Source organism: Panthera uncia, chromosome B1 (assembly GCF_023721935.1).
Source record: "Panthera uncia isolate 11264 chromosome B1, Puncia_PCG_1.0, whole genome shotgun sequence".
Taxonomy (NCBI): Eukaryota; Metazoa; Chordata; class Mammalia; order Carnivora; family Felidae; genus Panthera; species Panthera uncia.
In genome coordinates this window covers 69,802,772-69,826,193 of record NC_064811.1, presented here as the reverse complement: position 1 = coordinate 69,826,193, position 23,422 = coordinate 69,802,772, and the positions used below count along the sequence as shown (strand labels likewise).

The 23,422-nt window shown below is 35.5% G+C and overlaps 1 protein-coding gene across 5 annotated transcripts in view; it reads right to left on the bottom strand.

Annotated features, from left to right (window-relative positions):
• Window positions 1–23,422, bottom strand: part of PTPN13 (protein tyrosine phosphatase non-receptor type 13) — a 228,140-nt gene that overhangs the window by 43,547 nt on the left and 161,171 nt on the right. For 2 of the 5 annotated variants that reach the window (XM_049630820.1, XM_049630822.1), the window contains 9 exons: window positions 22,522–22,684; window positions 17,703–18,120; window positions 17,468–17,565; window positions 15,901–15,957; window positions 8,126–8,215; window positions 7,703–7,810; window positions 7,397–7,528; window positions 2,485–2,948; window positions 1,285–1,431 (listed from right to left, as the gene is read on the bottom strand). In XM_049630820.1, the coding sequence (XP_049486777.1) occupies window positions 1,285–1,431; window positions 2,485–2,948; window positions 7,397–7,528; window positions 7,703–7,810; window positions 8,126–8,215; window positions 15,901–15,957; window positions 17,468–17,565; window positions 17,703–18,120; window positions 22,522–22,684 (1,677 nt within the window). The remainder of the gene's footprint in view (window positions 1–1,284; window positions 1,432–2,484; window positions 2,949–7,396; window positions 7,529–7,702; window positions 7,811–8,125; window positions 8,216–15,900; window positions 15,958–17,467; window positions 17,566–17,702; window positions 18,121–22,521; window positions 22,685–23,422) is intronic. The other 3 variants (XM_049630821.1, XM_049630823.1, XM_049630825.1) reach the window with 3 other exon arrangements.

The window sequence follows — 23,422 nt, the reverse complement described above, 5'->3', positions numbered from 1 at the left end:
AAACTCTTTACTCAGAAAACAACATGTCAGATCTTGACTGTATGAAGAATTGCTCTCCCTTTGTAAGTCTATACCATGAGTTATGAGCAAGCAGGAAGCAAAACCCATCTATGCAAAATTAGTAGAAGATGACTGTCTGAAAAAAACAGCAAATAGAATAATTTGCTTCAGATCATATCTGCTAAACTGAAACTTGCAAATCTCATGAGTCAAGAAAAACATTTTTTTTTTTTTCATTTTAAAAGGCTTTGGTAGGTAAGTTTTGTTATAATGTAGATGAGATCTAATGAGTATATTCTCCATCTTTTGTGGATATACAGCTTTTCTTTCCCTACACAACAGAAAGATAATAACATTCTAAAGAAGTTAAGGACAAGAGGTAAAGGATTATGATATTTTTAAAAGTGCTAGAACATTAGGTTTTCTTTTTGACCTCGGTATATTAATAGTGCTATTTCTACCATGTTTCTAAATGGCTTTTCCTACCTAACAATACCCTTCAACTGTCATAAATGATAATGTTACACTTTAGAATTAATACAAGTCTCAAGCATTTTCATCAAATAGCCTATGCTCATATTTTAACTACCTTAAAAGTACATATATTCCTTGGGAACCTCTAATTTTAATATACTAATCACATTTACAAATTTAGATATATTATGGAGAGAAAGGGCATATAAATATACATTAGAATTTATTTATCATGTGGGTTAAAATGTATTATTCCATGCTTATGCAGAAGTGTCAAATGTATGCAAAACATACTTATTAATTTTATGTTTTCTAAGTCTTGTATTCAGATTAAACATTATGAAATGTAAGGGGTTTGAGTAGATAGACTTGTCTAATTTCTTTTTATTTTATTTTTTTTTTTTAAATTTTTTTTTTTTCAACGTTTTTTATTTATTTTTGGGACAGAGAGAGACAGAGCATGAACGGGGGAGGGGCAGAGAGAGAGGGAGACACAGAATCGGAAACAGGCTCCAGGCTCCGAGCCATCAGCCCAGAGCCTGACGCGGGGCTCGAACTCACGGACCGCGAGATCGTGACCTGGCTGAAGTCGGACGCTTAACCGACTGCGCCACCCAGGCGCCCCTCTAATTTCTTTTAAATCACAGGAAAAAGTGCCTAGCACAAAAGTTATTTTTTAAAAAGTTTTAAGATACAATTCAATTTTTAATTTTGGAGATATTTGACAGGTTTCCCTTTCGAAGCAAAATAAATTAATAAATTGGCATACAATAGGTTGCTGGAAATAGAGAAGAGAAAACATTTGAAAACCTTGTCAAACAGTACCGTGACACTTATCCCCAAGCTGTTATCATTTTTAGCCAGTTCAACCTCAAAGACATCTCCAGGTTTAGGAGGTGATGAAGGAAAAGTTTTAAAATTCATTTTGTTGGATGTATTCATTGAGGAGGAGGATTCCTTAACAAAGAAAAACAAACAAAAGGATTTCTTGTTAGAGTCAGAATGAATTACTACTGGAAGATCAATATGTGTTTTTTAGAAAAATTAAGAAAAAGCAAGATATTAAAGGATAGAGTAAATTCAAAGATCATGAGGGCAGGAAGACATCTTAGAGATCATTTAATCCAATGCCTTCATATTTTATGGTTAAGGATATTGAGGTCTAGACATTAAAGGTCTTCCTTCAGGTCAAACAGCTAGATAAGGCAGAGGGAATCCCAGAACCCAGTTCAAACCTAGCTTTTACATAATCCTTGTCCAATGCTTTTTATGCTCCTGAATGTAGAAAGTATTTCTATTTCCTTTAAAAATCAATATATATCAAAGCAGCAGCTTTTAACTTGGACCTCTAAGATGAGTAGGCTTCATGTTTACTTTGCTTATATTTACAAATCCAATATAAACAATACCTAAGACCCATTTGTAAGGGCATTACCCTCTTGTGAGGAATGTTGGTTCCTCCATGAACAAAGAGCTTATGGGTCTTTTCTGAATCCGCTTGTGAATGTGAGTTTAAATTTATGTCATTTCTAGGAAATGAGCAATTTTGTATGTTGTTGTTCTTATTATTTTTGTACATTCAGAACTTCAGAAGAATTCAGCTATCAACAGTAAAGTCAACTGCCCATCATGTGAGCTACTTAAGAACAGAATTTTCAGATATTAAATTCTCTTATTAATAGAAATGTTAAATATGCAAGATACAAATGACTTGTAAAAAATAATCATAACCTGATTATTCATTCCTTTCTGTTACCAGGTAGCAAGTTCCCAGAATAATAGCCATTTTAGAGTTAGTATTCAAGCTGCTAATTTGTCAGAAAGTTAGTATCAAATGCAGCAGCAGTTAGTTAGTAACAATATATACACAATTCCTCCTTTCCAGACTAATAAAAGCAGTTTAGAGTAGATTATCCTGCTCTGTAATATATTTGCTATTGTTTGCTTTATTAAATGAAAAAAACAAACACACACAAAAACAAAAAACCAGAGATTTAAATTAAACTATGCCTTTTTTGGTGTTTGATGATCCTGAGTGCTCGAATAAGTAGCTTCATCCATGTCTGAATCTCCACGGTCAGAGTAATCTGTTGCATCAGAAATGCCTGGGTTTTTAGTCTTGTTTCCATTACTGTCAGCGGAAGCCCTCTTTTTCTCAGTGGTTTTGGATATCACAGAAGGGGAAGGGCTGCCGTGCTGTGATTCCTGCCAGGTTCGGTCACCCGCAGGGCTGGCAAAGAAACCATTGACCTGGCTCTGGGACAAGCTGGCACTCTCAGTCCTAGAATCCTGAGAACTCAGGCTTCCTTCGCGCAGGCCCCCAGACTGCCCACAAGAGCTCTCTGAGATGTGCCTTGGGGTACCATGTGGCCAGTGGTGATCCTCAGAAGAATCTACAGTACTGTCTTGCATGTAGGAAGGTTTCTTCAGGTAGTTTTTCATGCCATTGGCAATGTGCACAGGAGTAGAAGGCACTAGAAGTCAAAAATCCATCAAGGAGAGTAACAGGTTAGTGACACACATGTCTGGGCTTACATACTTGCAGAGCGTTTCTTAATGATTGTGGGAGAATTTTACACAGGATAACATATCCACAACACCTGATCCGGGGCCTGGAACCAAAATAAGGACCCAAAAGGTGTAGCAGGTGCTTTGTGATTCCTTTGTCCCCTCTTTTGGTCATTCCTGCTGCATCTCCTATAAAAATGCATATCCCCTTTGCCTTAACTTTTTATTTCCATTCTCCAAGACCTACTACAAACGAGTCTCCTCTGTGAAGACTTTTTTGATTCCCTAACTAAAATTAATTTGAATCACCCAAACTCTTTAATCCTTATTTAATGGTTATTTATTTATTTATTTTGTATTGTCCTCCCAGACTGCATTTTTTGGACTCCAAATAATTATAAAGGCAACTCCAAATTCATTTTATATATATATATATATATATATATATATATATATATATATATATATATTTTTTATCAAAAACCACTTAAAGTGTATCTAAGTAAGACACAAATCATAGATTTGTATAAAAAATTACAGATGCAAATTTATAAGAAATTGAAAGTTTTATGTAGCATGCGAAACCAAGGAAAATTTAAAAGAAGAATGAGCAACTGGAAAGGGAATATTTGCAAAAATAACAAAAAATAATCAAAGGGTTAATATTCCTAATATGCAGAGTTTCTAAAAGGTAGTAAGAAAGAGATTTAAAACCCCTATGCAACAAGGGTGTGATGTGTAGACTGGAAATTCATTTTTTTTGTTAACATTTATTCAATTTTGAGAGACAGAGACAGAGTTGGGGGCGGGGGGCAGAGAGAGAGGGAGACACAGAATCTGAAGCAGACTCCAGGCTCTCAGCTATTAGCACAGAGCCCGATGTGGGACTTGAACCCACGAACTGTGAGATCGTGACCTGAACTGAAGTTGGATGCTTAACCGACTGCGTCAACCAGGTGCCCCTGTAGCCTGGAAATTCAGAGTAAAATACAAATAATAAATATATAAAGCAACATCCTCATTGTTGCTCAAGGATATGCAACTTAATGCAGTTTTCTACCTGTATGGCTGACAAAAATGAGAATGACTGATAATCTCTCATACCACTGATGGTGTGAGAAGAGCCCTGTCACATCTACTTGGCTAAATATACATTGATAAAACTTGGGCAAATTGATAGCATTCTGTCGAAAATTTAAATGTGCATACTAAATACACTTTTAGGTATATAACCTCTAGAAACACGTACAATTTCCAACGGTGTGTATACAAGTATATTTGTTGAAGCAACATTTATAAAAGGATTATAGCTAACCTAGATGTACAACAGAAAAACATTAAAATTTAATACACCCATGACACGAAATATAATGCCATATGAAAAAGGTGTATATTCATGGATGTTCAGAATATACAGTGTGCAAGTGACAAATTGATATTTAGATTATAAAAAATAATTGGATTTTTAGTTAAAAAAAGTGTGTGTGTGTCTGTGTGTGGACATGCATACAGGTACCACTTTTTTTTCAATAATGTATCTATAATATACAGAAAGTGACATAGACACCAAACAGTTTCCCTAGAAAATGGGGTAAGGAGACTTTTTACTTCATAGATTTCTGTATAAATTGGATTTTAACAAACTAGTATGTATTCTATAACTTAAAAAAATTAGCAAACATAAAGAAAAAAAAACTTCCTCTTTGGTGGTTGATACTTGAGAGGGATAGTCTAAGATACATGCCAGTAATGTTCTACCTTCTTTGAGTTTTATTTTAAGTTACACTACTGTATAGCTACACATGATGGGAAGAGTAATCTAGCTTTCTGAAGAAACTGTTTCACAGAACTATATTTTAACATTATGCTCTTAACTTTTATTGAGAATGAATAGTAAAAAATAAAATAACCACATGAAAGTCTGCTGGAAAAAAAAGCTTCATTGATCCCTGCACTAGGTAAAGTTTCTCTGCTAAATGCTCTCTTGGCACCTTGGAACTTCTTCCTAATGTTTATCATAGTTACAATGAAACATTTATTTGCTTAGTTAGTTCAATATTTCAATATTTGTCTCCCCTGATAAAGTGTAAGTCTCATGAGGGTAGAGTGTCTGTGTCTTGCACACCACAGGCATTCAATAAATATTTGTTGAGGGGTGCCTGGATGGCTCAGTAGGTTACGTGTCTGACCTCAGCTCAGGTCATGATCTCACGTTCGTGAGTTTGACAGCTCAGAGCCTGGAGTCTGCTTTGGATTCTGTGTCCGTCTTTCTCTGCCCCTCCCCTGTTCATGCTCTATCTCTGTCTCTCAAAAGTAAATAAACATAAAAAAAAAAAATTTGTTGAACAAATGAGTGAATTTTCTATAAAATATCTATTGAAAAGAAAATTAAGATGTGAATCCCTTAGAGCTTTAAATATTTAGAGGAAAAATGAGCTTCTTCTGAATCATATGCTTCTTTTGCTAAAACGTGGTAAGTAAACTAACCCAATGTTTGTTTTGCTTTGTTTGATTTGGTTTGGTTTTGGGTGCTTGAAACTCAGAAGTATGCTACAACATTTTCAAATGCAATCATCTTCCTTTGCCTAAGATGACTAGACTACAATTAGATTATAAGGCTCTTTTGGGCAGTGATGGTGTTTTCTATCTGTTGTGTTTGTTCTATCTGTTGAAAATATTACTTATATACGTACATATTTATATATATATACATATATATACACACACACATACACTATATACATAACAAAGTATTTAGTGAATATAAGAAACCATAGTCAAAATAACTCATCTGTATAAAATGTAAGAAATTTTTATGTCACAACACACTGTACAAAATGTTTTTTCTATTTTATCATAATTGTCTGAAATTATGCCTAAAATTCACTATCTAAACTTGTTTCTCAGCTAATATTTAATTATTCTTTTACATATTTCTCAGTATCTTTGGGATGAAAGCACTTAATTAGCACTTCAATGTTTTCGAAAAATACCATTAATAATGACACCTAGGTGTGCCTGGGTGGCTCAGTCGGTTAAGCATTGACTCTTGATTTCAGCTAAGGTCATAATCTCACCGTTTGTGAGCTCCAGCCCCTCCTCTGGCTCTGTGCTCTCTCTCCCTCTCTCTTTCTCCCTCCTCCTCCCCAAGTCATGCACACACACACACACACACACACACACACTCTCTCTCTCTCTCAAAATAAATGAATAAACTTAAAAAAGAAATAATGACACCTAAAATTCACATTTAAGTGCCTAATAGGTACCAGGCAATATGCTAATTCTTTACATGTATTATCTCATTTAATTTTCAAAATCTGTAAGATAGGCACTCCTATGTTCACCATTTGATATATGAGTATAGTAAGGCTTACCATGTTAAGTGATTTACTCAAGGTACACGGTGTTAAGCGGCAGAAACAGAGTCTGAGCCTAGACTTTGGAGCCATTCCCACTGTCCGGCATGTACTATATGTGTTTCTGTGTTTCTTTCTTTCTTCCTTCTTTCTTTCCTTCCTTCCTTCCTTCCTTCCTTCCTTCCTTCCTTCCTTCTCTGTTTCTTTCTCTCTCTTCCTTCCTTCCTCTCTCTTTCTTCCTTCCTTTCTTCTTTTGTTAAAAAAAGATTTAAGTTTATTTATTTTGAGAGACAGAGAAAGAGAGGGAAAGAGAGTAGGCAGAGAGAGAATCCCAAGCAGGCTCTGCAGCATTAGCACAGAGCCTGACGTGGGGCCTGAACCCACAAACTGTGAGATCATGACCTGAGCCAAAATCAAGAGCCAGACGCTTACCCGACTGAGCCACCCAGGTGCCCCTAGTATGTGTGCTTCTTTCACAAACACTGCCTCACCACTTGAGCCTCCTAGCAACTCTGTGCAAGGTAGACAAGGAGAGCCAAGATCAGTGTCTCCTTAAAGACAGAAAAACCACCATGGCTCAAACTCAAGTCATCTAATCTTCATTAAGTGCCCTTTCTCCTGCAACTTGCTAATGGCAGAAATTAAGAGACAAAATGACAAGGTCTTGTTTTTAAATTTCTAATGTTTTTGTCTTTTTACTTTATATAATCTTGTTTAGGGTGGGACTTCATAGATAACTATTATACAATTATATGAATTAGATGATAAAGAATTTTATTTCTGATTTGGCCTAAGACATTTACTTAAGTGACATCAATTTTGCACAACAAATCCATTTTTATGCATATATTACTAAAGATGAATGAGATAGGAAACCTTGGAAGTGATGAATGAAAAGTTACACTAATGCATAATATTAAAACAAACTAGAACTACATACATCAAATTTTCAGAAAGGAAATAAGGAACTTAAATCCAATGTATTAGGCCATGATAGTGAAGTTCTTGTGAAAAGTGAAACAGAACACACAGCTAAGAAATATCTACAGCATTACCTTTGGGTATCTTTTCTTTTGGCTGAGAGATAACAAGTGTCACATCTTCAGGTGCATTTTGCAAAATTTCAATTGCAGCATGATGGCTGACCCCCTCCAGACTCACACTATTCACAGATATCAAACGGTCTCCTGTAAAAATAGACAATCCAATATTTTCAAAACTAAAGAGAAATTCATGCTAAGTCTTAGAAATGTCACTGCCCCCTTCTTTATTTTTGTTTTGCCTGAGTTCCACTTTCGTCATCTGTGCAAATTCATGCCTGTCAGTTAAGTACGTAAGAAATTATCTAATATGTAAAGTACCTGGCTTTAAGCATCCATCCAAGTCAGCTGGTCCTCCAGGGGTAATTGAACTAATAAATACACCTAGATCCAGTCTTCCCATCTTCTCCCCACCAATAATTTGAAATCCTGTGAAATAGCACATTGAAAAAAGAGTTTCACGATATTGGTGTTTTCAGTGATTAATAATCAGTCTGTCCAATACACAGAAGTGTAGAGATTCTCATATCAAATATAATAAGTAGGTAACACATGTGAAATAGGACTGCTAAGTTTGGTGGAAGATTTGCTTGTGAACATTTCATCTTTCACATTTCCTGACCAGGTGGGTGGGGTGGAGGGGCTGTGGGTAGACAACCGGTGCTCAATGCCAATGCTTTGCTATATAGATAGACCTTTTCTCTTTGATTCTTACAAACCTTTAAGAATCTTACAGTGACTTACCTAAGCCATACTTTGCATCTTTTTTCAGGTTCACTAAGGTGATCTCCCTTTCTGGTGAAGATACCATGCTCCATCTTTTGTGTAGAACATCTATTGGAAAAGTATAGTGTTAAGATAAACATAACATGCTCAGGCACTAAGACTGTCTGCTTGTTCCAACTTAAATGTTAACATTTAACAGATTTAATAGATTACTTGGTCACTTTAATATTGTATTTCAGGTATGATTTGATATTTTGATCTTCTTCTATTTTGATATGATTTATAGTTTATGAAAGGACTGATACTATCACCACATGGTTCGATATGTGATTAGCCTGCCACTGATATCACATTTATTCCTCATAAATGATTGCCTGTGAAATAAGTATATTACAGTTACAAATGAGTAAATAAATTTCAAGGGTTTAAATGATTTGAACAGGTTTACTCAGCTAGTAGAGGCGAGAGCTGAACCTTAAACTTAGGTTTTCTGACACTGTTCCTGTTATATCACAGTTGACTTTCTGCATTTGACAGTGCTCACTATGGTAAGAATTTTCAACTAATAAGTGGTTCACATTTTTATTTATAATGAATAAAATATTCATGGTAAGTTGTATGGTAAAGCAGCAACAAGAAGAAAATGGATTTACTTCTTTTTTAAAGCTTATTTATTTTTGAGAGACAGAATGAGAGAACGAGCAGAGGAGGGGCAGAGAGAGAGTGGAACAGAGGATCCGAAGTGGGCTCTTCTAGGAGAGGAGAGAGCCTGACCACAGCAGAGAGCCTGATGTGGGGCTCAAACTCATGAACCGTGAGATCATGACTTGAGCTGAAGTCAGAAGCTTAACCAACTGAGTCACCCAGGCACCCCTGGATTTACTTTTTAAAATCCTGTTAATAATGACTCGGCTAGCACATTTACGTTCTCAAAGGATTTTCATTTATTTCTTATTTGTGAAGCAATCTCATGAATTGAATTAGGTAAAGAAATTTTAAATCATTGTTTTGCAGATGAGGAATAGTTCATGACTTGTTCAACATTACAAGTTAATATTACTCTCAGCAAAATGCCTTCAGTCAGTACTTGATAAATGCTGGTTAAATAAATTGAGGGAATGTTAGCATCAGAACTAGAATTTACTTTTTCTTACTTCCAATGAGGGCTTTATTTACTTATTTTTTTGAGTAGGTTGATCATTCACAAATATCACCTAAATTAAGCCAATAAACATGCTACTTAATTGTCTGTTAATAAAATTACTTCATTTACATAACAGTCTGAACATTTGAAATTGTGCGCATGCACACAAACACACCACTTTCTCTAGCTCTTCCTGTTATGGGCTGAATTTTACCCCACCCCCAAATTTATATGTTGAACTCCTAAGTCCCTGCACCCCAGAACTTAACTGTGTTTGTTAAATTAAGAAAAAATTAACATGAAGTCCTAATCCAGTATGACTGGTGTCCTCATAAGAGGAAATTTGAATACTGACATGCGCACCCAGAGGGAAGACCATGTGAGGACAGAGGGGGAAGCCAGCCACTTACAAGCTAAGGAGAGAGGTCTCAGAAGAAGTCAATGCTGCCAACACCTTGATCTCAGACTTCTAGCCTCCAGAACGGTGAGAAATGAATTTCTGTTGCTTTAGCCACCCAGTCTGAGAGACCTTGTCTTAGCAGCTCTAGCAAATTAATACACCTTTTTAACGTCAATTATAATTTGTTAGTTCAAAATGGTTTGTGTGTGATGTGGTGGTAGATGAAAACAACACACTCAGAAAGATATTTTTGTAAACTAAACCCTCCAACTCATCTCTGCATGGTTCTTATACACATTGAAGCTTTTTGAAAATTACAGATTATTTGCCAACATATGAATATCTATGGATTTGAGATTATATGAATGTTATAAAATAAGTAACTTTTTTACACAACATGGATTAATGCTTAAATGATGCAAATGTGATACTTCATGTTCTAGAAATAAGGCACTTTAATATCATAAGGAATAACAGCAATCATTTGCTCTCTGGAGTAAATTAACTTTATCCCTTAAACACCAAGCATTGATGCAAGTTTGCTAGCGCTCTGTAGTATACATGTTCCTATTTCACTGTTTCTTTTTGACTAAAACTTAGTTATAGTCAATAAGAGTAGTAATTCAGTATTTCTAATTAATTTATAAGATTCCAAAAAAAAATTCCCTTGACAATGGTGTGCAGAGCCTTTATATTAGGTGTGTATATAAACATATGTGTAAGATATAAAGATATATGTATATTTATATATATACACACATACATATATAAGCATAAAGTACATGAATTAGTTAATGCCTAGCTTAATATGATCATCTAAGTATCCAAAATACTTTTATCCTAAAATAGACAAGTATCCTAATTTTCAGCTAGAACCAAATACAAACCACAAGAGAACAAAATCCATAAAATAAAATAAACACGAGAATAAGGTCAGGTTAGGTATTAAATGTAAACTTTTGTCACCATTGTAAAGACAAAGTCCATTTGCTTTATGTAAATTGTTTTTGCATTCAATTATAAAACCGATCAATATTCTTAATGTTCCTAAGGGTATCTGTTAGAAGACAAACGTATTGACTCAAAGAATAAAAGTGCCATTTTCTTTTCCAATGTATGTACTTAACAAGATAGGTTATTTATATTATTTATTTGACTAATAAGTGTGTGTATGTGTGTGTGTGTAAAGATATTTCCCAGGTAAACATTAATAGAATACACACACACACAAAATAAATGTGCAATATTGTTTTACATATTTATCTCCCTAACTAGAAGCAACAGATTAAGCTCTCTGTATTCAAAGATTCACCAGTGGGATGTGAGTAATCATTCATTTGATTATTTCATCCTTAAAATGTTGACTGAACAACTTTCCTGTCAAAGTCTCTCACTAGGCAATTTGGGAAAATAAAACAAGATTCTGTATATGAAAGCTGCTGCATAGTAACTGTGAGCTGAATCAGATCAGGCTGTAAGAGCAAAGATCTAGCCTGACTGACACATAGAAATGTCAACACTGTCAGTGAAATAGCTGCATTACAAAGGCATGAATCAAGCTTCTAAGAGAGGAGAGGCTTCTTCCTGCCAGAAATAAAGACAACTTCAAGGAAATGGGGTAGGATTTTAATAAGTAGATTATGGAGCTGGTTATATAGCAACACAAGGAATTAGCAAAAGCTGAGATGGAAAGAAGGCAGAAAGGGTCCTGGAGAAATGTCATCGATCAGTTTGCCTAGAGTACAAGATTTGAATAGGGTGGAGGTAAGTATTCTTTTGGAAAGGGAAGCTTTGCTAGCCCACTCTTTTTTAACAGGGATGTCCTTCATCCGGCCCCTCATCCCACCTCACTGATATAAAGTAACTTACTAATGTGAGGAACAGAAAGAAGGAAGGATGGTGTGCTGCTGCATGTTACTAGACAATACCGTGAACATGCCCAGTTTCTATTTGTATTCTACATGCCTTCTATTCATATAGATGCTCAAATACTTTTCCACTGGTTTAACAAAAAAGATGGAGGAGGAAGTATCTGAAATATATAGTACATGACAACTCAAGTTAACTGAAAAGATATTTACAGAGTTCAATGAGGACTGAATAGAATTTATGAGTTTGAAAGTAAGGCAGCTAGATATTTCAAGACATTTCTACTTCTTCTTTTTTTATTTGAGAGAGAGCAAATGGGATAGAAGGGCAGAGGGAAAGAGGGAATCTTAAGCAGCCTCACAGAGCTCCATGTGGGGCTTGATTCCAGGATCTTGGGATCATGACCTGAGCTGAAATCAAGAGTTGGATGCTCAACTGACTAAGCCAGGCAGGCATCTCACAAGTACGAAGACATTTCTTGGTTATTGGTATTATTATATAAAACAAGCTTTAATATTGGAGAAATACATATTTTTAAGTCCTTAAAATAATTTTCTTTTCCCATTAGTATACTCTATGACCACAGCAAATTCTACAAATATTTTAAAGTTAAAAAGAGACTCAACTCAAAATTTCCACTTCCTTAAATAATGGATGCTTGTGTCATTCCCAATGTTTACCTGGGAAATTTCTTTAGAATGATTGATAAATGTAAAATTTAGGAAGAAAAATGTATACCTTCTCTCCATCATATCTGTTCTACTGCTGCCTTTCTCATCTCTCTTAAGGTTCACGTGGACATAGTCCCCTCAAATAACTTTACATATTAATGATAGATATATCTATGAGTAAACGAAATTTCCCAGGACGAGCATATTTCTGATAAGGCCAAGGTCACATAATCAATCTAAGTATGAGCCAACAAATTTTTTTTTTTTTTGCAAGAAAAACTGATTTTGTTGGTTATAGATAAAGACCCTTGTCAAATATCAAGCAGTTCCATGCCACTGATTCTGTGAGGAACTGGACTGTATGTAGAGGAGACTCTGGATAAATTCATCACTCACTCTAGAGAAAAAGATGCATTTCAAATCCTGGGGATGATGAATCTGTAGCACATTATTGGTATAAAAACAAAGACAGGTATTTTTCATTATTATCCTACCTAATACACTAACTGCCTCAGTGGTAGGGTAAGGAGGATAATAATGGCAATTTTGGTGTTTTATTTCTGTAAATTTGGGGCCATATAACATCTCTGGGACTTATTCAACTCAACCCACAGGATGTAAAGGCTTGGTTTGAATATACTATAAAGTTCCTTTCAGTCTCAATTTAGTTGACTTTATTTTTTTCTTCTGGTTAATTCCTGTTATCTGTTGAATTCTTTTGTGAGCACTTTGGGTTTCAATTTTATTATAATTTTCAACTTTGTATGTATTCTAATTAAGACTTAGGTAGAAAAATCTAGCATTAGCATTACATTCTTCCTTGACATCTGACTAAACAAAGTGGGTTTTAAAATCTGTTTGTATAACATTTTATTCCTTGGAATTGAGATTGATTAGAAGGGCAATAATCAGTCCTAATATTGGGTTAAAAAGCTTATTTCAGTGTCTGTACCAAGTTACTCTGCACTGGAATGACCTACTTTACCTGAGTTTTTTTTTGTTTTTTGTTTTTTTTTTTTTGCATTTATTTGAGAGAGCGAGAGAGAGAGAGAGAGAGAGAGTGTGTGTGTATGTGTGTGTGGGAGGGTGGGGGAGGGGCAAGTGGGGGAGGGGCAGAGGGAGAGGGAGAAAGAATCTTGAGCAAGCTCCCCGCCCAGCTCCACCCCCATGCAGGACTCGAAATGAGATCATGACCGGAGATGAAATCAAGAGTCGGATGCTTAACCGACTAAGTCACCCAGGTACCCTTTGCATGTTGTTTTTAAGAGTCCAGTGTTTGACCCCATTTTTGTGGTTTGGATAGGAAGGAAGGTAACAAGTTAAAAGTTGCTTTTCAATTATATGGGAATTCTGACTTATAGTAAAACAAGAAACACTGAAAACCAATTTTACATAATTCTTGCATCAGTTCTATATTTTCTTGTTTGGTTTTTACTCTCTTGGGAAGAAATAGAAGAAGTCTGTTTTTTCAAAGATTAACTTTTTTTTTTTCTGAAATCACAATTAATCAGAGGATTGTAATCCTTCCCATATCTCTGTTTTATATGATTCGAAGGCTCATGCCTTTTTCCTTTATCTTCTTTTTCAAGTTTCACATTCCTTAAGGGTCTCTGAACATCATAAGAGGTTAAGATTGAATTTTATTTGTTGGTCTTTGTATTAAATGATGAATAGTTCAATATTAACTGATGCTCATTTCTAATTGTCTCCTAATAATCCTGACTAGCAAAGAAGAATACTGAAATGACAATGAGAAGTCCTCTATCTGCTTCATGGACAAGTAATTTAAAATTCTTGGGACTCAGTTACCTTATTTGGAAAAATGTGTTTGCCATGCTCTGTTGAGTGAAAACTTGATTCTCAACAGAGCACTAATTCAGGGCTATGTGGGCGGATTCAAAGAGAATTTTGAAGAAAATAATACTTGTCTGCAAGGCAACTGGTGCACACCTCCTCAGGAAGGTGGGTTGGTCATCTTCCTCATGAAGGAGCTGCCTTCATCAGTAAGCGGCACTAACCTCAGAGGATGAGGGTTCTGAAGGTTTAAGTAGAGCAATTACCCTGTACATGTTGTTCATTCGGTGTCCAGTGTAAATTCATATTCTTTTCCATCAGAACATAGGCTAAAACATTTTAGGTTCTCATCTTCTAATATATTATTACCCAGCTTCTATCAAACCTTTACTTAGAGAAATAATGCCTACAGATGATTAGGCATTAGAGACACTCTAAAGAGTAGAGTATGGGCTCTGGAAACACACTTTTTGTGTTCAAATCATGGCTCCAGCACTTGCTAGTTCTGTAAACTTCTGCACAACTCAACCTCTGTATGCTTTGGTTTCTCATTTGTGAAAAGAAAATAACATTAGCACCTGCCTCACAGGATTGTTGTGGGGATTAAATGAGGGATTAAACACTAAGTGCTTAGAACAGTATCTGGCATATGTATGCACTCAATAACTATTAATCAAAATTTTTACCATTATGGAGATGTTAAAACGGAGTTATTTCAGGTACAGAAATATTGTAAATTCAGTCCATGCAAGACATTTAATCATCACAGAGCTACATATCAGGGTTTTAGTAACGTAAGCAAAAGTATAAATTCACTGTTTTTTTCTTTAACGATACACCCTCAGATTTTTTTGAGTATTTATACATTAAAAAAATGAGAAAAAATATCTTTCATTTGCTATGAGTATTTAAGATATTGTGTGTATTTTTACCCTTTGACTCAACTTTACTTCTGAGGAAAGTTTTCCTGTGTTGAAGAATTGCTGTGGGTATGTCTATTAAAAAATGATAATTATACAAAATGGTACTTGGTTTCTGACAGTTTTAACCTACAAAAATTGCAGTTTCATAGGTTCAATCTACTCTCATACCTTCATTTTTGCCTTGGCTCTCAGGAAAATTAGAACTAAACTTGAGGGTAAGACTGAAACATTTTTGGAGAAAAGTTGTATATACACAGTAATAAAATATTCTTTATACTCATGAAAGTTGTTAAAAGGATCAAGTAAGATAATGTAGATGAAGGCATTTTATAATCTAAACTAAAAAATTTGAATCCACGGGCTCAGGTCACTACACAAAATTTCTTCCTACAACTTTGTTACTTCTTAGACTCCTTCTGAACCATAAATCTCAAGACTTAATGTCTTCAAATTCTTTCCATAATATTTAGGATAAGACTCGGAGGTAGTCCCTATTTAGTTCTCAAGCATCACACTGGCCCCATGTGCCTCCATCCTGAGACCCTTGCAGTTACCTAAGTCTGTCATCCTCTCACTTGTCTCCTTGTCTGATCACACTATGACCTTGGTCTGGAATGCTTATCCACTTGCCTGCCTAGATAATTTCTCCTTTTATCTTCAGATCCAGCTCAAGCATTCTCAGTTGAAATAACTGCCTCAGTTAAAACTCTTTAATCAAAATTACCTTTCACCTGAACTACTATCTTAGCTTCCCAATTAGTGTCTGTATTTATAGTTTGCCATTTCTCTAGTTCATCAATATTAGTCTAAATCACAGGTCCCATCACATCACCATGGTGCTGAAAAATACAGCTGTCCTTTGACTCCAAGATAAGGCCTAAAATCCTCAGCATGGAGTTGAAGACTCTTCAATATTACGTCCAGGATGATCTCATTAGGTACAAGAGAAAAGATACGATGGAAATGAGGGGAAAAACATTTTATAAACCTACCATTTTCTTTTAAGGGTACTTGGGATGAAGAATTTCCAGAACTATGCAAAGTCATTCCTGTGGCATAAATTAAATTATTAGACAGTTTATAAAGTGGTCAGATACTATAGTAGTAATTTCTGATAAATTCATAAAAATCAATAAAACATTAAGGCGGAAACATTTTTTAAATTTACACTCAGAAAAATGTCTTCTGACATGGGCTTATTATTTTTAATGTCCAAATTAAGCATATCAGCTTCTTTTGCAGAATAAATTTAAACACAAGTGTATTGTTTCTGATAATGACATTTTGATATGTCAAATATGAAATGATGACACTGAAATGAGTTTTAAAAGCATTTGGTCAAATGTTAAAAGAAAATTCAGTAATCAGAATGAATAATCTTAATCAAAAAACAAATTCAGAAAAATATTTACTATTCTACATCTGATATGTGATGAATTTTTATGTAGAATTTTTATTTAGAATCTATAAGAGATCCCATTATATATGAATATACTTTGAAAAGTATTTTTGAAAGATTGAATTAGTTTCTTAGGCTATTTTCAACATATTGAGTGACCTATAGGGTGAAATCTTGCCTTTAATCTAAAGTTTTTCACCAATTCAATTTAAATTGATGATAGTATCATCTCTGAAAGCTGTGGAAACCTACATCAATACAGTAATGTTACTTTCCGGAAATATCAACTGTCAACTATAGACTAGAGTTCTCTTTTGACTTCATTTACTCCATAGATCTTCAATCCAACTACAAATAAGAAAATATTTTTTAACTTTGTGTAATTAGGGTTAAATGGTCAAACTTTGGTCTAAGTAAGTTAATTAGTATTATTTGGTAAAACAGCAGAAGAGGGTGTCCTTGTTTCTCTTTTTTTTTGTCTCCCCAGCTATTTCTTATTCTGAGTAGTTGTTCACACTTCTGTGCTTAAATATCTACTCCTCTGAAAGATTGCAGTGCATTTCCCTTTTAAGATGCCTAAAACAACAGGAAACCTGAACTATTTATAAGGTAGTATGCGTTTATACACTTCTACATTTAAATAATTAATGTGACCCAGCTAGCTGGGAGAACTGGAAAAAAACTTAAATCAACTAAGAATTTCCACCTACCAACCATAGTATATTTCATAAAATTATCTGGTTTCAGAGACAATTCCATTCATGCTAAGCTGAAAGTACCCTAAAGAAACATTTCTTTAAAAAATATAGTATGAGTGGGGTCCACTTTCACAGGTTTGTAGGGGAGAATCCAAAGGGAGGCTATCCAAAACAAAGCCACGGTACCAGGCTGTGTGGGTTTTCTCAGCAAGACTGTCATGGTTTTTCTCTGCAACCAAGAGAAAGTGAAGTAACAGTCTGTGCCATGAAGTAATCACCTGTTAAATCAGTTTTTGATTTGACTTGGTGCATTTTTAAGCAGCCTAAAATTTCATATACATGAACAGTTTTGGCAATTAGGACAAAGAAGAAAAGATATTATCTTGGTAGCTAACATTATTTCGTTCACTTCACTATGAGCATGAGGTACGGGAGAAAGAAGGTAAGCTTGTTTATGCTGACCTATAACATATGCTTGACCAGGGTCTTCAAAGGATGAGGAGTCTGATTCATGTTTCCTCCTTTCAGGACTTCTATTTAAACTTGCAACAGACTTTGAACTAAAGAGGGAAAAGGAAAGTAGGAGGGGGATGTGTCAATGTAAAAAGATATGGTGAAAATAATAAAACGTCAAAACAAAAACAAATGTATGAAATGTAGAATTTACAAAGACGTAGTTGGGTAATTATGTTCTTACTTATTAAGTTTTGTGAATCCTGCCAAAGATTCTGTATCAGATCTCGCCATCTGGTGTAATGGTTTTCCTACCAACTCCGCAATGGTTTGTGGTGGGGATTCCATGTTAACAATGACATTTTTCCGATGAGGATAGAGAGAGGCCTGACTGAGATCGTGGTATGATTTACTCATCCCTCTAGGCTTTTCCTCCCAGGAAGCTTTGTCACTCTTCTCTTTTGCACTGTTTTGCAATGGCTGGTAAAGCGACAGCTCTGAGCAGGATAGCCTCTTCAGAATCTCAGCTTGAACGGACAGAGGTCGAAGGGCAAGTTTGTTCAGGGTGCTGCTGGCCAGACTGCCAGTGCTGATTGCTCGTCCCATATTAAATCCTCTAACGGACTCTGCTTGGAGGTTCAGGCTCCTAAACGAAGCTCTCTCTACAAGGAAATAGGAGGGCTTTACACGATGGAAACACCGAGTACCTTTATGAGAAGAGTTATTTCAATAAATAAAATACAGCATGCAGTTTTTTTTAATTGTTTTGATCGCCAAGGTAAGTAGTGGCTTTCCAACTGTGGCAATCAAGGATTTGAAAAAGGAGGCTAGAAGATCCTGGTTTTCAAACCATCTTTCCATCCCTGTAGCTCTTCCTACTCCATCTAACGAAACTTGTGCATCTAATACTGTCTGGGCTTTGGGCTTGCTGACTCCACATTCCCAATTTCGGGTTTCAGTTAAAAATGACAACAACATTTGGCATGGAAATGTTCAACCCTAGTAGTGCCTCTGCTAAAATATCAGCAAGCCAAGGATGGGGAGAGGGAGAGATGAAGCCTGGACGACTGACATAGTGAGATCATGCCTGAAAAAGAAGCTATGCATAGGAGAATTTTGCTCAGAGAAAAAGTTCTTGGTTATTAGATTTTTAAAAGCTTATGGCGGATTGTGGTGATAGTTGCACAAGTCTGTGAATATACTAAAAACTACTGAATTGTACACTTTAAGTGGGTGAACTATATAGGATGTGAATTATATATACCTCAATAAAATTTTACCACAAAGAAAAAAAAAAGCTTTTACAGAAAATTATTTTTTTGTTATTTCATTACTATGCCAATCTCACCTTCCCCACTTCGTTGATTTTTTGTGATTTAAGTGAGGCTCAGGGGGCATGGGAGAATCAGGTATTATTTGCCTTCTTTCTTTTTTGGTTTCTTTTTATTAACATGATGAAGGAGCTGGGGTTCTCTTTATGCTTAAATTCCTTTCACTCCGAAATACACATCTAAAGTCTTGCAGAGGCTAAATTTAGAGATACTTTATAACAAGTGCTTGGTTATTCTATTTTGTGAGAGCCAATGTCATGGCTGTACTTGACCATTTGAGGCTATTAATGAAAGAGCATTGTATCACAGAATTTTAGCATCAAAATTCTGTCATGTAAATAAAGGGCCAGGAGCACAAAATTTCACATGATTCAGTTGTTCATGAACTAGTAATTCACATTACAATGCACCCTGTTTGGTGTCCCCATGGAAAATACCAACCCTGTGTTACACTCTATAAGGACTCTGGTTTGACCACTATGTAAAACAGCTACAACAACTTCCTTTAAAAAAATAATTGTCAAATGTTGCTAACTTAGATCTTTGGACTCTGTTTCATTTATCTTCTAATTCCTAGGAAGATTAATAATTAATATTTCACCTCAGGCCTAAACAGATAGGAAAACACTTAAGGTTTTTAATATGCATCAGAATGAAGTTTAGACAATCTCCTTGTCAACAGGAAAATTCACCGTTCTTTCTCTAACGTAGGAGTGGACACCAAGTTAAAACATGAGAATAAAAATAAGATATTGGTTTAAAAATTCCCAGAATGAACTTTTTAGCTTAAAATAACAGTTTTATTAGAGCAAGTAATATTATTTATATCTATATCTATATCTATATCTATTATTTTTGCTTTGAGAGCACACTGTAATCAAAGATACAAAACTGAGTCTTACACAGATTCAACTACCAGGAAATGCCTTTACACCCAACAGATTTCCTCACCCATAAGGAAAATGTACACCAAATTTTGGGAGAAATAGGGACAGTCTGTTTTGTAAACATATCAAAGCTTATGCTATTCAATTCCATTCATAGCCTACTCCTGGGTAGGACTTAAAATACTGTATATATTCATTGGATGGAAGCATAAACTATTCATTTATCTGGTCTGTCCTTAATCCCTTTCACCTAGAAAGGACTCCAATATGGACTGCCAGGATTGGAAAGGACATTGGAATGAGCCTACATCCTAATACTAATGTTTCAGATGTGAACTCAAAGGCTTGCTAGTTCCGCACTGATTCTGCAATCCACATTACCTCATCTCTGCTTGTGCTATTGTTTCAGTCCCTTGTACCCTTTTGTATTCCCTTATGCTGTCAACTTAACTGTATGCTCTTCTGGGGAGAGGGACTTCATTTATTTTTGTTATCCCACAGCACCCAGCATGATATCTTACAAGTAGTTAAGTGCTCAATAAATGATTATTAATTTCATTCTATGTATGAAGTTGATTCTATTTGATGAAAACTCATCAAATAGAAATTAAGATACCAGGGTTCCAGCCTCGTTTGGCCTTTTTGAAATTAGGTGAGACACTATGTTGTGAACCTGTTTCCTTGTCAGTAGAAGTTTGACTTAATGGCCTCTAAGGTTCTAGCACCAACATTCTACGATGCAAAAGAAGTACCATACATTTGTTAGCCCACCAGCCTCCTACAGATAATACCAGTTGTTTTCACTTGTTTAGTACTAATAGTTAAGTAGGCAGTTACTTTTAAGCCATTTTAAGCAAAAAATAATTACTTTGAAGGTTTAACAAAATCTAGGATAAGATGTAGATAATACTGTTTTAAAGTGCTTTAACATAGGAGTTCAAGGACACACAGCTGTTGTGTTCCTCGGTGCAAACCTGTGAGTTACACAGGGCATTCCTATTTCATGGATGAGGAAAATGAGACTCCAAGAAGTCAGTTCCTTTCATAAGGGGTCATTATACTGCTGCTACGATTACTGCTTCCATCAGTGGTAGTAGTGGTAAAACAATGTTGATGATGGTGATGATAACAATAATATTATTCAATACTTACTCTGTGTCAGGCACCTTTAAGGTGCTTACATGTATGAATTCATTTCATCTTTACAACAACCTCATGATGTAGGTATTACCATTATGATAATCACTTTACAGACAGGGAACTAAGGCAGAGAGTTTAAGTGCCTGCCCAAGGCTTCAGAGCTTATAAGTAATGGAGTGAGGTTTGTATGCTGGCGGTCTGGCTCCACAGTTCATGCTCTTAACTCCTATACTATATTGTTTTTCAGTATAAGGAATGTGGAGGATGCAGGACTAACTTTGTAGTTTTGTCTTCAGATTTTTTTCATTACAGCACATTATACCACATCTGTAATGGTGCAACCTTCAACTGTTCAATTTTCATTTGTATTGAATAGAATATTAGTCCAGGTAGGAAAACTGATAGCTCTAATAAGTTTGATATTTTACTGCACTTGTAAAATATGTAAGAGCATACAATTTTTCTAGCAGAGCAAAGTAGGGAAAGAAAAGGAATAATTAGATTACATTACAGCAGTAATCACCATATTTTAGCATGCATAAAAATCATTACTGAGGAAAGCCTGTTAAAATGCAGATTCCAGAGACCCAATACCCAAATATGATGATTCACCAAGTTTCAGGTAGGTTTTTGGAATCTTCATTTTTAATAAGCATACAGCCCCTACCGTCTTGGCTCTGAAAGGCTGAGAAACATCTATACATAGGCTGCCATAACCCCAGTCTGATCCTATAGGGAACACACTTTTTGTAGGGTTTCAGGATATGAGAAAGTTTGCACACAGGATTTATAGGACTCTCTCTGCTGCACAAGGTCACCAGTGCCATTCCATTAAATTTAAAAATCAAATTCTTCAGAATATTTCACAGAAAACTATAAGAATTTACTATGCACAACTAGGTTTTGTGTAACTTTAATCTGTACATGTGGTCTTACAGAGTAAACTTTCAATATTTCATTTCTGACAGAGATATTTTTTTCAGAGCTGAACTAGTTCCTTCTGATGGTTCCTTTTCAAAAGGAACTGAAACCACTCTCCTGAGCATTTACACTGTGTATGGTGGTTATTGACCTCAGTCTCTGAAGAAGGACACACTCAAGTAAAACTAACACGTGGGAAATCTGCCACCCCCAACTGTTATGGTATGTCACTTCACTGTCCTGGGTGCATACTCCCCCTGCTCCCTGCCCTGTTTCCCAGGTTTTTTCCCTCACCTGGAAAGCCCTGCCATTTATCTTTAACCTACTTATTTTTGTCCTTCAAATTCCAGTTCCATTGCCACCACTGGAGTATTCTGGCCTCTGACCTCCCTCTGTTCTTACGGTGTAGATCATGTAGTCTGTATGATATAATCTGTTATTAAAACCTTGACCCTCTATTGTGTACTATTGTTTCGTGTATGTTGGTCTTACCTTCCCAAATAGCATGTAACTTTACTATGGGTAGCGACTGTGACCCAAATGTAATACTTACATCAGTTAGCCTAATGATAAGCACAAAATAAACATTTCAACAGGTACTACCTGACAGTTTTGGGTCACTGTTTTCAAAATGAACATGAAATTGAAATCTTGGCTTCATCTGTGGCACCTTTATAAACTTGACTTAGTCTAACTTTCATCCTCAACATGGAAATTCTTTTAAAATTTGTGGCAAAAATCAAGCACATATCCTGATCATCTGACCCAATTTGCTTGTCCTTACCCATATCTTGGGCATCTTGGTTGCTCTGTCTCGCTCGCATCTGCAGCTGGAACTTGTGCTGGGAAGAGCACAAATGCAGCAGGTACTGGCACACCTTACTGTTGTCTGTCTGGAAGGCATGTTTTATTCCATCTGATGTGTTCTGCAAGGTGATTTTCTTTTTCTGCAATATTAATCAGGGGTATTAATAATTAGGATGTTTTCCTATCACCTTATGACTAAATTCTGTAAACAGTAATTAATAAGTAGAGATATTATTTTTATTTCCCACGAGGCAAGAGTATTCCTTGACCTGCCTCTAACATAAATATGGAAAAATATAACCCTGTTATTATTACAGATTCAGGAAATAAATGAAATTAATATTATTTGTCACTTTCAGAAATCGTAGCCTAGATCAGACAGTGTACCGGCTATTGGTGAGGGAAAAATTACCCTTAATGAGATTATTAACATTTTGAGTTTACTACAATGTTTACAAATACCAAAGCTGTTTGAAAAAGACGTCACGGAAATATGTTCTTCTTGGGTAAGAAAACGAAGTTTGGCAAAAATTGATTTATTAATATATAAGAGCTGTGATTCTACCAAGAAGAATCTTGGTGGCCTGTAGGCTGGGATGGAAATTGGGAGAAGCTAAAATGTGGGAATGGAGAGGCACTGGGTAACATGGCTGCTGGGATGAGAGATAAAATAAATTGATATTTAGAGTTAGAGTGATTCTTGCATTCAAATTCAGGGGAAACAGGAGAACCACCAATTAGTGTTATCTCTCATATATTTCTTGAAAAATGATGTCTCCTGCTTAAGAAGGCATCTGAAATGTTGCAACCTCTGTGGTGAGACTTGCAGGTGATCCGTATATCTTAAAAGATTAACATTCAGCATGCCAGGGATCTAA